At 46.8% G+C, this 17,493-nt stretch overlaps 1 protein-coding gene across 13 annotated transcripts in view; it reads right to left on the bottom strand.

The window, feature by feature from the left end:
- Nucleotides 1-577: 577 nt before the first annotated feature.
- The window catches only part of Pard3 (par-3 family cell polarity regulator), a 555,581-nt gene continuing 538,665 nt past the window's right edge, over nt 578-17,493 (bottom strand). For 12 of the 13 annotated variants that reach the window (XM_028887845.2, XM_037206368.1, XM_028887850.2 and 9 more), the window contains 3 exons: nt 16,045-16,165; nt 6,108-6,235; nt 578-2,454 (listed from right to left, as the gene is read on the bottom strand). In XM_028887845.2, the coding sequence (XP_028743678.1) occupies nt 2,112-2,454; nt 6,108-6,235; nt 16,045-16,165 (592 nt within the window). In that variant the 3' untranslated portion in view covers nt 578-2,111. The remainder of the gene's footprint in view (nt 2,455-6,107; nt 6,236-16,044; nt 16,166-17,493) is intronic. The other variant, XM_028887847.2, reaches the window with a different exon arrangement.

Raw genomic sequence — 17,493 nt, 5'->3', positions numbered from 1 at the left:
GAGAGTCACTGCCCATGGGGTGGGGGAGGGTCACCTTTCATCGTCTATCTCATCTCAGTACCAGTCTTTGGCCAAGGTCACCAAAAGTAGCAATGGACATATGTGGTGTCCTGAATGACCCCCTCCCTTTATATAAGTCCTTCAGCCCATGCCTCCCAGAGGTTCCTTTGGGCTCTCCAGGTCTTCCACGATCCTCATTAATAAATGGCTCCATTTATATATTTGCATACATATGCACATATATATGTAAAAATAATAAAATAAGAGGCCATGAATTTGAGTAGATGGGTCTGGGAGGGGCTGGAGGAAGGAGGGAGGAAATGATGTAATAAATTTTAATTGAATAAAAAAAATATAAAAAATTTAAATGAAAGAAGAAAGTCGGGCTCCAGTCTTCCCTATCCCCCATCCCCTCTCCTTGGGTGGTCAAACACTCCCTTACTTGGTCCTGTGTTTGCAGAGATAGGAAGAAACTTTCCACTTTCACTGAATATGAAAAAAAAGACATCTGTTAATATATTTATTAAAAAAAAAAACAGCTATGAAAGATCCGACAGGAAAACTAGGGACACTCAGAGAACAGGAAGAAATATGCCTTTTATTAGAAGTCTTATATGTACAGGGACAGCTGTTCCTCACAGCCTAAGAAGGCTGTGAGGAAGCCACCGCCGTCCAAGGTCACCACGTTTACTTACACTGGAAACACCACTTAAACACCGCGAGTCATTAACAGATAAAGCCATTACACACAGACGCAAAGAGACACAGGCCTGTGGACACTTCGCGTATTTTCTAAAAACAAGTCTACACAAAAAATACAATGTGCCAGTAAAAAAAAAATAGGCGTATCAATACATGTCTTTTTTTTTTTCTTTCTTTCTAGCTTCCTTTTTTGTTAATACATGGTACTCTGAGCTTTTTTCTCAGGATTTTTTTTCTTTCACATGGAGATTTGCAGGCACTTTAGCAACCCAGCCTTGGTTTACAATACATGATGTTCAGACCAGCAGATGAACAGTGGGAGCGTCAAGGGCCGTGTGACACAGGCATGCACGGAAATGTGACTCCTAGCACTCTCCGGGGACGTCAGACTGTTCTCAAGTGGGATGGCTTTTCTCTTACTTCTTTTATGTTCCATGGCAGAATCACTTAGTAATATGGTCGCACCAGGACGGGACACATAATGTGAGTATAGGAGACAAATACTGACTCCAACCTCAAAAACTGTACTGAGATTAACTTTCAGAATTAATCAGTGACTGATTCTTCCTCGTCCCACTCTGTGCCTTCCTTGTCAACCTTTCAATGCAAATAAAGGAAAACACCCACGCCACCGCCGCCAGGATAGACTGGTCATAGCTCCTCCAGAGAATCTTCCCTCCGGTTACCTCCCTCCTCAGGGTGCATGCACAATAGGCCATTCCCATGTCCCTTGTTCCCAAGTGTCATGAACGTGACTGAACAGGTGTATTTATAAACGCAGACTAGAATCATTGTGATATGGGTAGTGACGTTATAAGGCAGTTGGAAGGGACCCCCTGACAGCCAAACAGCACTGGCCTATGGTTTAGCTTCTTCACTACTGCCCAGAGCCTTTATGCTCCAAGGAACTGAGGAAAGAAAAGAAAACCCAGATCGAGCCCCAGAACCGGGGGCAACCCTGCTGCAAAGTCCTGGGAAGCCCTCCTTCCTGGTCCACGCTGTACTCCCTTTCATCTAGCAGAGGCTGAGAAAACACTCTAGCCGAGAGCCCAGGGGGAAAAGGTCAGCAACCTCTGCAGCCTCAGGGTCACTCTCAAAGGTGAAGCTGTGACACCTAAGCCATAGGCATCTTATGTGTGGAGCTGAAGCTTCCGGTACTGCAGAGAAGCAGGTGCCTTGAACTCGGGATTGTCAGGAGGGGGTTCCTTCCATGAGATAGACGCTGAGACGCAGTGGCAAAGACTGTAAGGCCTTCCATTTCTTTGCGCCTGCTGCTTTAAAGGCACTGATACCAGCGACAGAAGTGTTCCGTAGTCCCACCGCAGGGTTCGACAACTCCAAGAACACATGTCTTCATAGGAACACGTCCTTTATTGCATGACACGAAGGGCTGCCATCCTCATTTGAGCTCAGGAGTAGAAGGGCCGCCCTTTCTCGGGCGTCTGCAGTCTGTTTAGCCTGGCCACCTGAGATGGGGACGGAGGCACATCTTGCCGGAAGGGCCCCCTGACTCCATCAGCCGGGGGCTGCTTCTTCAGCTGCTGCTCTTTCCGCCTCTGCTCCTGGCGGAGAAGCTCCTGGGTCTCCAGCATGACCCTGGCATTGAAGCCATGCCCACCAAGATAGCCGTTTCGTGAGCCCTGGTAACTGGAATACCTGGGGTTCTCCTTGGCACTCTGGAAGCCCTCACCAGGGGCATAGTTCTGTTCCCAGGAGTCCTGTGATATGGAGCTGGCATTCTTCCTGCTTTGCCTAGCAATAAAGCAAAGAAGTCAGTCAGGGATGAGAGGGAGAGAGAGATGAATCTGCAGGCTTTAGCAAATATCATCATGACCTGATCACCCACCAGGTACCATGGTAGGGGCTGGAGATCTCAAAATTGACATTGCTTGCTGCCCAAGCTTGAGGATCTGAGTTCAATTCACAATACCCATGTAAAAAGCTGGGTGGGGTAGCACACATTGGTAATTCCAGGACTAGGGAAGGGAGAGAAGGAGATCCATGGGGCTTGCTGGCCGGCCAGCCTCACCTAATTGGTGAGCTCCAGCCCAGTGAGAAACCCTGCTTCAAACAAACAAGGTAGACAGTTCCTGGGGAATGAGACCTGAGGGCGTGCTCTGGCCTTGATGTGCACACACATGCACGTGCACCCACCCACCCACACACCTGCATTGTGCATGCAGCCACACCACAGACAAACAGTGACTGTCCTCAGCAAGTCCTTAGTTTCGGCTGACGTGACCAATGCTGACGGGACAAAAGAAGCAGACTCAGCAGCTATGGAGAAACGGGTGCCTCTCCTAGCTTGAGGTGCCCTCTGGCTCAGGGTGACCCTGCCCACGGTAGTGTGGGTGCAGACACAGGTGGGTAAGTATTAGAGGTCAGGCAGCATCTGGCTTTGTAAGAACCACTGCTCACTTTAGTGTCACTGTTCAGTTCTAAACAGCCCAAATGAGCACTGTACCTAGCCGCAGCCAGAATGACAGAAACTGGTGTGTGCTGTTGGCGCGCATCTTCCAGAGACTGAGATGTCGCTCTGTCCTCCGGAAGCTCATGTGATGTGAGTCTGAGCTCAGACAAGTATGGAAGGTGCAGTAGTCAGAGGGCTGGGCCGGCCGGGCTCAGCTCGAGCAGAGCACTGGCCGAGGATGCAGGAGGCCCGGGTTCCATCCCCAGCACCACATATACCAAATGTTGGGAGCACCAGTCTATTACTCCAGCATTAGGGAAGTAGAGGCAGAAGAATCACAAGGTCAAGGACATCCTTGGCTACACAGTAAGTTTGAGACCAGCCTGGGTGGCAGGAGACGGTCTCAAACAACAACAAATCACTCACAAAACAAGCAAATAATGCAACAGGAAGCTCCGTCGAGCTCTAGCTTGGCTCTCAGGGGTCCTGTGTGTCAGCATCTGGCATAGGTCATGCTGCACAACTTCCTGTCTGGAAACATTATTTATTCTGCCTCATAGGTTTCCTTCACCAAAGGCCAGGTGCCTCACTAGATAACCCATTTCCTATTACCCCAGGATAGGGAGACAAACTCAAGCCACACAGACACTTCACAGCCTACCACTTCTGCAAAAGACTTGCTGCGGTTTTCGGGAAACATGATTCTGAAACATCTTTAATTTACTATCAAGGCTCTAGATACTTCTATGAATTTGCAATAATATTGCCTTTGATAAAGCATAACAATTTTGTGTCAGGAAGGAAGACATGCCCTATTTTTCCCCTTGAAAATGGAAGAGGGAGGAGAGACGACACTCATAAAGAAAATATATTATTGCTCCATTTATCAGCAAGAAAATCATCTAGTGGCAGTAGGCGAGGCTCAGCCTCTCATATAAGCGTACACAACACTGCACATTCATGAGGAGACCGTGGGAAGCTACCACACCTCCCAAAGGAACAGAGTGATGGCATTTGAATGTTCTGGAATGCTGGCAATATGGTCCGGGGTAGAACCTGCCCATTTTCCACATGGCTGCAACTGTAGTTGGGAGATACTGTAGATGAGAAGTGAATTAAACTCTCAATGTCACCCCTGGCTCTGTGAGCCACTGAGAAGAACGGTGGCTCCCATCTGGCTTTCCTCATGGGAACCACAGCAGAATCCTCAGATGGGATGGAGTAGGTTTCTTCGCCTAAAGCACTGATTATCATCACTTAAGAAGTCATAAACTAATCTGACCAGAGATGTGACAGACAGACAGTGTCAACATGAACCCTAGGGTTTTACATTGTTACCTCTTCATCCACGGTCTCCGGAAACTTATAGCTGCCTTCCCCCCAGATACTGCATGTCCCTTGCATAGAAAGGTGTGTTACAGTCACCCCAGAAATGCAGGCTCCTTCTGCATTAAAATTTGTGAAAAGTCACTGAGACTCGTCAGCCCTGGATGAGAAGATGAGGAGGTGGGTGTGGGAGGAGGCACTGTTTTGTGGCTCAAATTTGCTTCAGATTAGTGTGTGTAGAATAAAGCAAGTCCTGTGGTTTGAAGGTTTGAAATAGGGTATGTGGCACACACACACACACACACACACACACACACACACACACACACACACACCTTTCTTTCCTAAGGAAGCTATTGGTGTCCATATATTCTTCATTAAGGTAAGGATTAGCAATGTGACAACTCAAGAGAGGAAGAAAAGGAGACAGTAAGTGTCTCCTATGTAGAGGGCTGAGGAAATGCCTCAGTGGCAAAGTGTTCTCCTTGTAAGCATGAAGACCTGAGGTAAATCTCCCAGAACCCACGTAAAAACCACGTGTGATTACCTATGTTTATAATCTCAGTGCTTGAAGACAGGAGGCTCTCTGGGTCTTACTGGCCAGCCATCCTAACCTAAGCAATGAGCTCTAAGTCCAGTGAGAGACATTGTCTCAGGAGCAAGATGGATGATGCCTGACCAATATCAGCTGAGATTGTCCACTGGCCTCCATGTGCAGGGACACACATATACCTGTGCACCAGTGCCCACACATGGGCCCACATGAACATGCACCTATTTGTACACACAGGGGGTAGAAATAAAGGGGGGAGACAACCGAATGAATGTGTTTGCACACCACTACCATGTGTGCTGGTGGGGACTTGCTGCACACCCCTCTTGGCTAAGCACTGTGAATCTTGAGTTCCTGGGGGCTGTCATGGAGATTACAGAACTTCAGAGGCAGTTGCCTTTATCAGAAAGTAAAGCAAGCTCATTTTCACATGGATCGGCCAGTGCACAGATAAGTACCACCTTCCTCCAACTGCTTTGTTCAAACTCATGGTTGAGACAGGAAAACAAATGTCTAGTAACTGTCACATACAAGTGACTTGTTTGGAGGAGACTGAAAACCTGCAGGGCTTTCAATATGTTTATTCCGCACTATCTATTTTCTGGGACGAAGACTCTGGTGTGTGGCCGTGTGGTCGGTCATGTGACAGAGTTCTAGTCCTTTAACGGAAGGCAGCTGGAGCAGAGGTCCCTCCCAAGCCTAACACCTAAGCTTCTCTTGCTGGGCTGTCAGTTAATGAGCCAAACACCCCTGAGACTCTCTGCACTCCCATGCAGAGTGACAGTAGAGACAGAGAGCAATTAAAATGGGGCTTGTGACCGCCTATCCACAGATGTGCATGCCCAGAGAGTGCTCAGTCCTGCTGTAACAGAGCCTAGGTGCACACAGAGGCAATCACCCCAGAACGCTGGGAGCCAGGCAAGCAAAAGCATGCTTACAGTCTCTCTTTTCAGATGGGGATGGGGTGGGGGATTTCACTTTGGGTATGCACAGGTGCAGATGTTGGCCTTCTTAGTCATGCTGCTGATAGATGAGAGGTACCCCTCCCAAGTCAAGCATGCCTGCACTGCCCAGTCCTTGGTGACCCTGGTCCAAGCTGGGAAGAGGGCAGCTCACCTTGGCAGTGAGCTGTACTGGCGTTGAGCCTGCTGGAAGTTCTCTCGTTCCTCCTGCCGCTGCCGCTGCACTTGAACCTCCACAGACACCGAGTGTCGACCACTCTGCGATGCTGGCCGGGAGCTGGGCTGTGGGAGAGATGCACAGCTTGTCAGTAAGAGAGCGACACCTGCACTGCCATGCCATAAGTGATGCCACTTCAACTCTGGGTCTTATGCAGTGTTGGAGACAGAACCCAATGCCTGCGCATGCTGGGCAAGTGTTCTTCTGCCTGAGTTACATGGTCAAGCCTCCAACTTTTGACTCTTACCACATGACTTTGAAACACTTTACAAATTCTATGGTTTTGTTTATCCACATCAAGTTTATTTGTTATTCTACCTCCTTATTTTGAGACAGGGTCTCATGTAACCAAGGCTGTGTTTGAATTCACTGTGTTGTAGCGAAGAGTGACTTTGAACTTCTGATCCCCGCCCCATCTCTACCTCCTGAACACTGGGATCAGCCTTCCTGGTTTATGTGGCACTGGGTATGGAACCCAAGGCTTTGTGCATGTGGGGTAACCACTACACCAACTGAGCCACCTCTCAGCTCCCTTCTGACTCAGATTTCTTTGAGAGACGAACCATATCATAGCTTGGCTAAGTTTTGCATACTCCATCTTGAGCTGTGACTTTGGTGTGGGCACATCACTAAAACTGGAGAGGCCAACGTGGTAGTATTTCCCAGGGAGGCTCAGTAAATACTGACAGGTGCTAGTTGACAGTCCTTACAGAGCGGTCATGAAGCTCAGAGTATTATTAGAAGACAAGACCCAAATCCAGGGCTGGTAATTAGAAGACCAAAATTGAGGGCTGGTAATGTAGTTCGGGTGGTACAATCCTCACCCAGCACACAGGAAGTGCTGGTTTTATCTCCTGTGCCGCATAACATGGTTGTGATAGAACACACCTGTAATCCCAGAACTCAGAAGGTACAGGCAAGAGAATCAGAAGGTGAAAGTCTCCCTCAGCAGCCTGGACCAGCCTGGGCTACCTGGCACCCTGTCTCAAACCAACCAACTAACCACCACAACAAAAACAAAATAAAACTTTGATACCATAACTCACAAAGGCAGGAGTTCACGGGTCTCTGAATGAAAGCTTGCCGAGCTGGGGAACATTTGGTAATTGTGTCTTTTGTACTAGCAATGGTAAACAATATAGAGGACCCGCCTGTGCTAGGAAGTGACGGCTCAATTTTGAAATGTGAAGATCAGTTTAAATGAGACACTGTGACCACAGACAGGCCCTCTGTCCCCAATGATGTCGGCTAAAGAGGGCCAGGAACCCTTACCAACAGCATGGACCTGTCAGCTAATGAATACTGAATGTTCCAGTTTAAGTATCACACTCCCTTGGTCACAGGAAGTGGTAATTGGCCAAGGTGAACCTAGCTGAGAGAAATTTTCACTCCACCCAGCCACACACTCTGGCCAACACAACATGCGTGGAGTGTGGTTTCATTCACAGTGGATTATCAAATTACATACTATGCTGTGTAGATCAGAACAGCCAGCAACCTTACAGAATACCCAGGGGTGGCTCATTGCTGCACTGCTGTTGGTACCCCAAGATACCTGTCTTGTGACTCATCCATCTTGGTGCCCCTTGGTGCAAGGTACACAGTCTATGTGAAGAGTATCTGCTAAAAAGCTCTAACTGATTTTGTCTTTTAGTGCTGAAAGCCAGTGCCAGGCCGCGACTCAATAATGGCTTTGTAAAGTCATAGCTTTAGCATTCATAGGAGAGTGTTAGAATAGTATCAGTCCCGCCCCTGAAGAACAGCCCCTGTGGTTGGCTTCTTTCTGAAGAGAAACTCAACAGCATAGGTTCTCTTTCTATCAGAAAGCACCTTACATGATGGTAAGGCAATGTCCAGGACAGACATCTCTAAGCCGGTATACCCTCAGCCGGCACATATTTAAAGAAGTATTCCAATACAAAATGTATGTAGCAAGCGATTAGATTTTCCGGTACCTAAGTCTGTGCTGGGGGATAGTCACAACCATACCAGCTGCGACAGATGTGTGGCAGAGACTACACATGCAGTTCACACAATACATCGTGTATCTTCAGCATGAAGAGCACTGAGCGGGCTGGGACGTGGCTCTGAGGTTAAAATGCATGCTGTGCAAGTGTGACAACCTGGGTTTGGATCCCCAGAACCTGCCTCAAAGCTGGGCATGGTGGTGGGCTCTTGTGAACTCAGACCAGGGGAAGTGGAGTCAGGACGAGCCCTGGGGCTCACTGACAGCCAGCCTAGCCTAATTGATGAACTCTACCTTCAGTGAGAAACCCTGTCAAAAGAAAGAAAGGAAGGAAGGAAGGAAGGAAGGAAGGAAGGAAATAGAAAAGAAAAGAGAAGAGAAGAGAAGAGAAGAGAAGAGAAGAGAAGAGAAGAGAAGAGAAGAGAAGAGAAGAGAAGAGAAGAGAAGAGAAGAGAAGAAAAAAAGAGAGGTAGATGGCTCCTAAGGAATGACACCTGAGGTTGATTTCTGGCCTCCATGTGCCTTCAGACGTGTGCATGTGTATGTGTGAACACTTGTACATACACACACACACACATATACACAAGAGAGATGAGGTGGTAGATAGATAGATGATAGATAGATAGATGATAGACAGACAGACAGATAGATGATGGAGCATTTTCCCAGTGAGTCCCTGCTTGTATACACACACAGCATCCTCCACATTAATGAAGACAGGCATCTTCCCTCCCTTCCATGAGCAGGATGCCACTGAACTGCTGGGTGGTGGTGTGCCTGCAGGAGCCTTGGGGATCATCACTGGGCAGGCAAATATAGAGAACTGCATGGTTTGCAGAGCACCCCAAAAGTGCCCTGTTTCCTTCCCCTTCACGCACTGTAAGCTATCTCTATACATGTCAGGTTGTCTGGAAGGCTTTGGCATTCGGCAATGGGATTTAGTAACCAGCGATTTAAGCTCACGCTGCTTTTTGACACACTGCTTGTGGAGATGTGAAAAGAAAATGTAAGATCTTACAGGAATGCAGGTATATTTTTAAGCTGTTTCTCTCAGCGGCCTGAAAATTTGATTCTGACAGAGGAAAAAAAAAAATAAGCCGAAGGGCTTTTGTTTCCTCAACTGTGCACTTTCTGACACTGTTCAAACCTTGTCAGTTGTAAGGATCCACTGAAACCCTCTCAGGCTTCAGGAATGATCAGCACAGGGGCTGCAGCATGCACATGCGGATGACTGAGGTGCTGCTGACAGACTGATACCTCCTCATCAGACAGAAGCTTCAGCCTCTCCATCTATATCTCACCGCCCCCTCCAAGCCTGCAAAAGGGCATGCCAGTCACGCCAGTCACCTTCATCTTTTAGAGATAACTCTAACAGGCCACGTGTCTCCGGATACAGGACTAGTTCACAGCAACAAGTCAATACAATCCCTCTGGCAAGTTTTACTTTTGTTCCAGATAAAAAGTAACCTCCTGGGCTTGGGAGACAACTCGGTTGATGACTTCCAAACCCAGAACCCACAACAACAACCACAAAAGCCAGGTGTGGTGCCCATGATTGTAATCCTAGTACTGGGGGTGCAGAGACCAGAGGATCCCCAGCTGGCCAGCCATCCAAAGTAGTGAGGCCCAGGGTCAGCAAGAGACTATGTCTCAACACAGAGCACGGATGGCACCCAAGAAGCACAGCCATGGATCGGAATAAAAAATTCCATGAATAAAGAGACGAGGAAGAGAGACCACGTAACCCCCCCCCCCCAGGAGTCCATGTTTTCACACAACAGCAAATCAGGAGAGGAGAGTGAGGGGAGGGCTTGCTGCACACACATGAAGGCCTGAGTGCAGATCCCCAAGGCCCGCAGGCCAGCCAGCCCCGCCCCATGCGCAGCTCCTGGTTCAGGGAGAGGCCCTGTCTCAAAACACATGGCAGAGAGTAATGGAGGAAGTCATATTCTACAGTGACCTCTGGGGCACACACACACACACACATCTGCATATAACACACACCACCCCACACCTGCATAGAACACACACCCAAGAAACAGCTGTACAGAAAACCCATGTGCCCACGTCAGTGTCCCAACACTGGGAATTCAGACAAGAAAGTGAAGCTGTTTGAGCTGCAAATTACAAAATCACCTAGGTCTTGTTTGTAATGAAACTGGCTAGAAGAAATGACCTTTTAAATAATAATAACAATAATAATAAAAAGCCCCAAGTGCCAGGTCTAAATAACAAAAGCTGTAAGATAGAGGTAAGTATGTGACTGTCACAGAGCACAATGGAATCTCTGCCTTAGAACCACAAGAGAAAAATATGCCTGTGGCTTTGTAAGGGAGCTGCAAAATACTGGTCTTTATCATGATTAGAAAGATTACTTCAGGACTGAGAAAGCTGAAAAATGCTGCTTTCATTCTGTGGGGAAAAATTAGAAGAAATAGCTCCACAAAGTGCCACTGAATTTGCATCAAGTGAGCATTTCTCTTGGTTAATTAAAATTATTCTTTGATTCTTTTTACTAAAATAAAAATACAAAATAGCTAAAATAATTAACAGACTAATGAACACTAGTATACTACATAGTATTTACTATGTAGACACAATGTAAAGTTTCAATGGTAATTAAAACTAGGTAATACTATAACTTTTTACAGAAAGAAATAAATTTGTTAGTTTATTGAGTTATATACAAATTCTATAATTTAAAACATACCACAATTTAAAACATATCCAGTCATTTAACTTCATATAGATAAGAAAATAGTGTGAAAGCATGCATATACACATATATGTATATACACACATACATATATGACCATTTGAAGGTTTTCTATTTTCTGTTTGAATATGCATAATAAAATTTTCTAAGTTTTATATATGCCCAAGTCACATATAGAAAATAAAAAGTAAAATGTAACAGTTTGTGTGTTTTAGATAAAAAATAATGGCAAAAATGATATCCCTTTAAGACAGTGGGTCCTTATTTAGAAGTTAAATGTATGTTACTCTCATATGATCTCTATCTGATTAAAATGACCGTTTAAAGATCTGATAGTAGGTAGAAAGAAATTTTATCCAGTTAAGTCACGTAAAGAGTGTAAATCATTCACTCTGGTTTAGTGTGGACACTGCTAACGGTAGTTCCCTTAGTTACAACTTTAACCACAGTGAAGCCAACTTCTGTCAATCTCCCTTCCAAACACACCAGACTGGGACCCTTTCAGCCTTCCAGATCAGACAAGACTTGGGGCCTTTGGTGGGGTAGAGTTGAGACAACTTTTTGTCTATTTTGGTGTCTCAGTCCTCTGCCCCATCCTTCTGCCAAGCTCTTGCAGGTTCTGAATGCTAAAAAGCTACAGTGCTCTCAAGAGCCCCTGTAAAGCTGCGAAGTCCTCAGAACACCGAATTGACGCATCTTTATAAAGGCCTGCTTTGGCGTTAACGCTGTTGGTCTTCATTCACTTTCTCCCATCAGTGCTTGTGCTTATGAGATCTTCCTACCTGAAGCCCCTGGTACCCTGAGAACTAGGGACAGATCTACAGAGCAGGCTGTTAGCACCACCAGCTCACAGCACCCAGCACCGTCCTCTGCGGGTAGCATGGCCCATGGGTGTATGGAAGTTTGTCTAGAAGATGGTTATAGTGCCCAAAGCACAGGGTCTACTTGGCTGTGGTAAGGGGCTTTCTCCATGAGGAACTGACACCCCTCTGCTGCAAAAGAGCTCTTTCTAGGGACATTTCCGAGGGAAGCCACCTCCATGCTGTGTGAGCTGAGGTCACACTCAGAGGCTTAAATGAAAGTGGTGACTTCGGAACCAAGGACAAGGAGCAGCAGCAGCAATGACAACAAAAACTGAACCGCTGTCGTCTCAACCCCCCTGGACCACGGGCAGCACCCAGGGATGCAGAAGAGCCCTGTCTTGCACTGGGCTCCTGAGGAGACCTGGAGGGACAGAATGAACCATTGTAAGCCCGCACAAGGAAGATGGAGGAAAAGGTTCCTTTAAAGCCCGTGAGGAACAAAGGAAGTGCAGGAAAGACGAGGCCATTCACACTGCCGAGGGTCAGTTTTCTCCTTGAAGGACTAAAGTACTTCCAGTCACTACTGACCAGGAATAGAAAGGAATTAGCAATACTATTAAAGTCTCCATTATCCCATTTCTCGGTTGTCTCAGCTGGCGCATCTCCTTGTGCGCAGCGCTAGGTGTCTGAGGGGTTCCACTGGCAGGCTGTATGCTGGTGTGGACAGCCTGTAATTTAATTCCTTTAGAGCAATTGTCGGTTCTGTCCGTACCCGAGTACCTCATAATAATGAGCACCCCGGCTACTGCTCAGTCACGTGCCCTAAGTTGCCTTACGGGAGAGTTACAGCAGTGTGCTGCTCTGTTAGGGCTGCACCTGCATGAGGTGGGGGAAGAACCTGCTTTTCCTCTTCCTCAACCTGCGAGAGAAAACGCTCCAATTAGAGCTCAGAAATGTTCTGGGTCTGTGCTCCTGTAAAGGCCTTTTGTCTCACAACAGCTCTTTCCAACCCAGACCGTGTCTTGAACAAAGGCCCATGAGCAGGTGCATTCCACACTGCTGGGGTTTTATAGTGAACAGTTCCAAAACAGATGAGTTTTTAGGGCTACCTGCAGTCATTTTTGCCACAGGAAGCTCTGTCGATGAAGTTGTTGGCTAAGAAACTCTCTCTGTGATGCATCTGTAGATGGAGTCATTGGCTAGGAAACTCTCCACGGTACCTCTGGCTGGACTGTGCATAGGTATTACAGCTTATGTGCGCTACGTTTTCTAGACAGCTTGAAGACGAACTTGAGGTTCTTTAAAAATAAAATGAGTGTGGACTGTTCCAACATGTGAGGCTGTGCTCTGACATCTTCCGAGGACGGGATGCTACAAGGTCAGCAGACACGTGGGAAGAAAGAAGATTCCTAGCTCTGGAAGGGACCAGGGAAAGCAGAGGAGTTACTCTCTGGAGAAGCTAGCGGCCCTCACGGAGGAAGAGGGAGAACTGATGTGAGGATTACTGTGTGGAGCGGAATGATAGCTACCATTAGCTCACTTATGTCATCAGCAAAAGGGGGAATTCTCAGCAAGACCTCAATTGTTTGCGAACAAAAAAGAACAAGAGAGGAAAAGGTCAACTTCTGATCCACAATTGAGGAAACTATTCCATGCCTAAGGTAACCAATTCGTCACCGGCGTAATTGCCGGCTCTGTCACCACAGGAAACAATACATAGGCCACGCTGTCTGTCTAGAGTTTCAGTGGCATCTGGCACACTGTAATTTGACCTATGACCTTTGGTAGTCAAGTTTCCAAAGCACAGAATTTTTTTTCCAGTCTTTTCTCTAGAGCGATTGCTCCTATTAAAGAGATAATATGGAAACACCCAAATCACAGACACTTCCCCATTCAGACGGCAATATACTCCTTCCAGATTCTCTCAGCGAAAACACCCTGCACTGAGAAGACACTCATTTGGCTTCAAACTTGAAGTTCCTTTATGTGGGCACAATGTGACCAGTCAGAAGCTAGAAGTGGTGGCCACACCTGTAATCTTAGCACTTGGGAGGCTGAGGCAGGAGGATTGAAAGTGGCTTGCTTTGTATCACCTTTGCTGCAGGGTTTTAGGGACAGACAGTCTTTCACAGATTTGTTCTTCTGTACTGCATGATAATGGGGCATTGTGAGCATTCCGGAAGTCTGAGAAGTCAAGCCATTTAACTGAAAAGTGAGTGATGGGAAGATGCTTGTCTGAAAGCTGCATTCTTAGGTGACTGACAGTGCCCCTCATGGCAGGGTATGGGGACTGTCAAACCGTGAGGAGCTTGCAGGTTAGAGCAGGGTAAGTGACAACTGCTTCCATCCGTGGTGGCTGCTTTCATCTCAGGTTTCTCACTGTCCCCAGGACTCTCTTCAGATGTAGTTAACTATACATCACATAAGAACCCTGCTTTAGGAAACCTCTTAGGGATAGATGGAGTCAATTACACCAAACAACACCAGTGCATTAGCACAATCCCATCCTGTTGCTACAGAGATGACTCAATTCACCAGAAAATAAATCAAATCCCTTATAATGAAAGCCCCTCTCAGAGCAGAACAGCTCTAGAGGACAACTGGAAATCTGTTTCAGTGTTGAATCAGTGTATAACTCCCACAGCCAGGCAAGGATGGGCTTCATGGGGGCATTTTCACACCCAAATGCTGCTCACACTGCCAACTGCCATTCCTCTCTTGATCTGAGGTGAGGCCTATCCCCCTGACGCAGCTTCCACACCTTGTCCTCCTTCTTTCAGCTCTAAATCAATCTTCCATCAGAAGCAAGGTTTCTTGCTTCACAGAGTACACTGGAGGAATTGGGTATTGGGACCAAGAAAGGCCCCCAAAGACCACTCCGACATTCCAGGAAACATACTTGGCAAAGTTGAGCATAGTTGCACTCTCTGGGATCCCCACTTTTACTCAGTCCTCCCTCAACCCAGCCACCTGTCGGTTTCACTTCAGCTGGGAGGGAGGCTCATCCTTCCTCTGACCAAGAAGGGGCATGTGCCCTCAAGTCTTTCCTAATACCATTCTTCTTCTGCCACATCCAGAAATCTGGCACAATGTATTTTATTCCCAGAATTTCTCTGAAGGGACTCAGCAAGGTCTAGGCACTGGTCTCCTCTGCCTCTGCTCCTCAAGGTCTAGGCACTGGTCTCCTCTGCCTCTGCTCCTCAAGTGCAAGGACAGCATAGCTCTTCCCAGTGCAGTTCCAAGGCTTCTGGCCATTCTTGCATCTTCTTGATGATGCAAGATGGTGGTCCATATTCTAGCAGCACAGGTCCCCTACCCAGACTGAGCAATGCTGATCCCAGAATCCTCATCAGGACATCCTGGCCTTCTACCTGTTGGTCTCTTCCATCTCAGGCATAGAGCTTCTCTGCAAATATGTATCCTTGGTTCTTCGGGGTGGGGTGGGGGGGAGCGGTGGGAGGCTGAGCTACCAGGAGGATAGGAAGTTCCAATGCTCAGAGCTGCATTGGCCTATGTGAGCAGTTCTTACTGACTCTCTCTCTTCCCAGAGAGCCTTCTAAATCTTCTCTGTCTCCAACACCAACTCTGCTCCCATCCCTCTACTCCTAGAAATGCCAACAGGTCTCACAGATGCAAATGCAGGAAACAAGATTAGCAGCCACAGTTTCATTCTAAAGAAGTCACTGAAGTGGCTGCATGGAGGATGGATGAGAGGTGAAAACAGATAAACAGAGATTTAACAAATATTTGGCAGCAGGGCTGGGGATGTGGCTCAGTTGGCAGAGTGCTTGTCTAGCATGCATGAAGTCCTGGGTTTGATGCCCAGCACCACAGAAAAGTGGCATAATGATGCACACATGTAGTACCACACTTGGGAGGCAGAGGCAGGAGGATCAGGAGTTCAAGGTTATCCTAGATTATACAGTGAGTTTGAGGTCAGTCTGGGACATATGAGACCCTGTCTCAATAAAACAAAACAGAACAAAACAAAAAAATATCTAGGGGTTTAGAGAATAAACAACCAAGAATTACCAACCTGTCTCACAGACACAAATGAGCAGGAGCTGAATTTACTTTGTCTCTGCTCCACAGAAAAGCACTGAGTAAACCTAATACCAAACGCAGCTGAGAGCAGACATTCTTTGGTGGTGTCTCGTCTTATGACTATTTGAACCTATTACACGGTGGACAGATGGTGGAACAAGATATAAAATGAAATTAGCAATGATGAAACCCAGATGGAAATGAAGGAAAGGTCAGAATGCTAAAGGTCAGAGGGACTGGGCTCCGTCTTGTCTTATTTCATAAAGGACTGAGGCCATAGCTCAGGGGCCTGTCTTACAGGGCAGCTGTTAGCCCTGATGCTGGGCTGAGGAAGCAGACACTCACCCAAGACTGCTCAAAGCTGTAGGTACGGCGCCGGTCCTCCACATCCTCATCCTGTTTGGCTTGCTGGAACTCTTGCCGTAGACGCTGTATCCGGTCATGGTTGCTCGGAGTGGATCGGCTGCTAAAAGAGCAGAGGCAGCAGTGAGCACCCTCAGGAACAGTCACCATAGACAGCAGCGGGCTAGGGGAAGGGGGCGGCGAGCTGTGGAACATCACTGAAACAGGAAGTGAATGCTCACAACAAAATCCGTGCATTTGAAATGTTCGTTTGTTCTCAGGGCTTAGGCTCACTGTGGCTATTCCAGCAGAGATCTGAGAGGGTGAGCTGTGTCTGGAGAAAGATCTTTCTTTGTAGTGACCTTTCAAAGTCTTCCTTCCTATAATCTGGTTAGATGTCGGCAGTGAAGGTCTGAAAGATGTGGCTTTGGGCGTCAGAACTATTAGGGTCCAGACTAGCTCCTCCAGCCCCCTAGCCTGGGGCACACCATTCTTGAATTTTTACATATGAAGCAGAGATAATTATCTTCCATAAATATCATCTATAACCAAGTGTGATGACACTCCCCGCCCCCAACAAACACACAGCAACAACACTCAGCCTCACAAGCGAGGTCTTGCAGCATATACCTCTTTCAACATTTGGGTGGGAGGCTGAGGCAGGAGGATCGAAAGTTCTAGCATGCCTGGGCAGTTTAGTGAGATCCTATTTCAAATTGAAATCAAAACCAAAAATTTAAATGGAGCTGGAGATGTGGTTCAGTGATACAGTGCTGGTCAAGCATGTTCTTTCTGTAGAGCTGCAGACAAGAAAATGCATATGCATCTGTGTGGGTGTCTCTGTGCATACATGACTGTATGTCTGTTCATGGATGTGTGTGTGTATCTGTGTGTGGTGTGTGTCTGTGGTCTGTGCACCTATGTTTGTGTGTGAAGCATATATGTGATGTATCTTGTGTATGTGGTGTATGTAATGTGTCTCTGTCTCTGTGTATGTGAATACACATGTATATTTTTACAGATATGCAGAACGTGAATACATGTGTATATCTTTATAGATATGCAGAATTATAATCACAACACTATTATATGTGTATATGTATCTTTGAATGTATGGATGTGCACATGTATGCATGGCATGTGCATGTGCATATGTGTGCATGTTCTCACAGATATGCAGGATGACATCATATTGCTGTTTCATCAGCTTCCTATTTAGATGTCATTGAGGCCTTGAACAAAATGTGATTTTCATGGTATAATGAGAAACATAAAAAAACCAGGTTAAGGCGGTGTTTGAGCAAACCACTTGCTTAAACAATGACAAACAAATACAAACTTTCACTTTGTATAGCGCTGGGCTTCCTTTTGTAGTAAGAACAGCTGTAATCTGGTAGAGAAGGTAGCACTTGCCCTCACCCCGCCGAGGGTGGAAACTGACATTTTAAGGAG

This window comes from Peromyscus leucopus, chromosome 5 (genome assembly GCF_004664715.2).
Source record: "Peromyscus leucopus breed LL Stock chromosome 5, UCI_PerLeu_2.1, whole genome shotgun sequence".
NCBI lineage: Eukaryota > Metazoa > Chordata > Mammalia > Rodentia > Cricetidae > Peromyscus > Peromyscus leucopus.
This window is presented reverse-complemented; position numbering and strand designations above follow the sequence as displayed.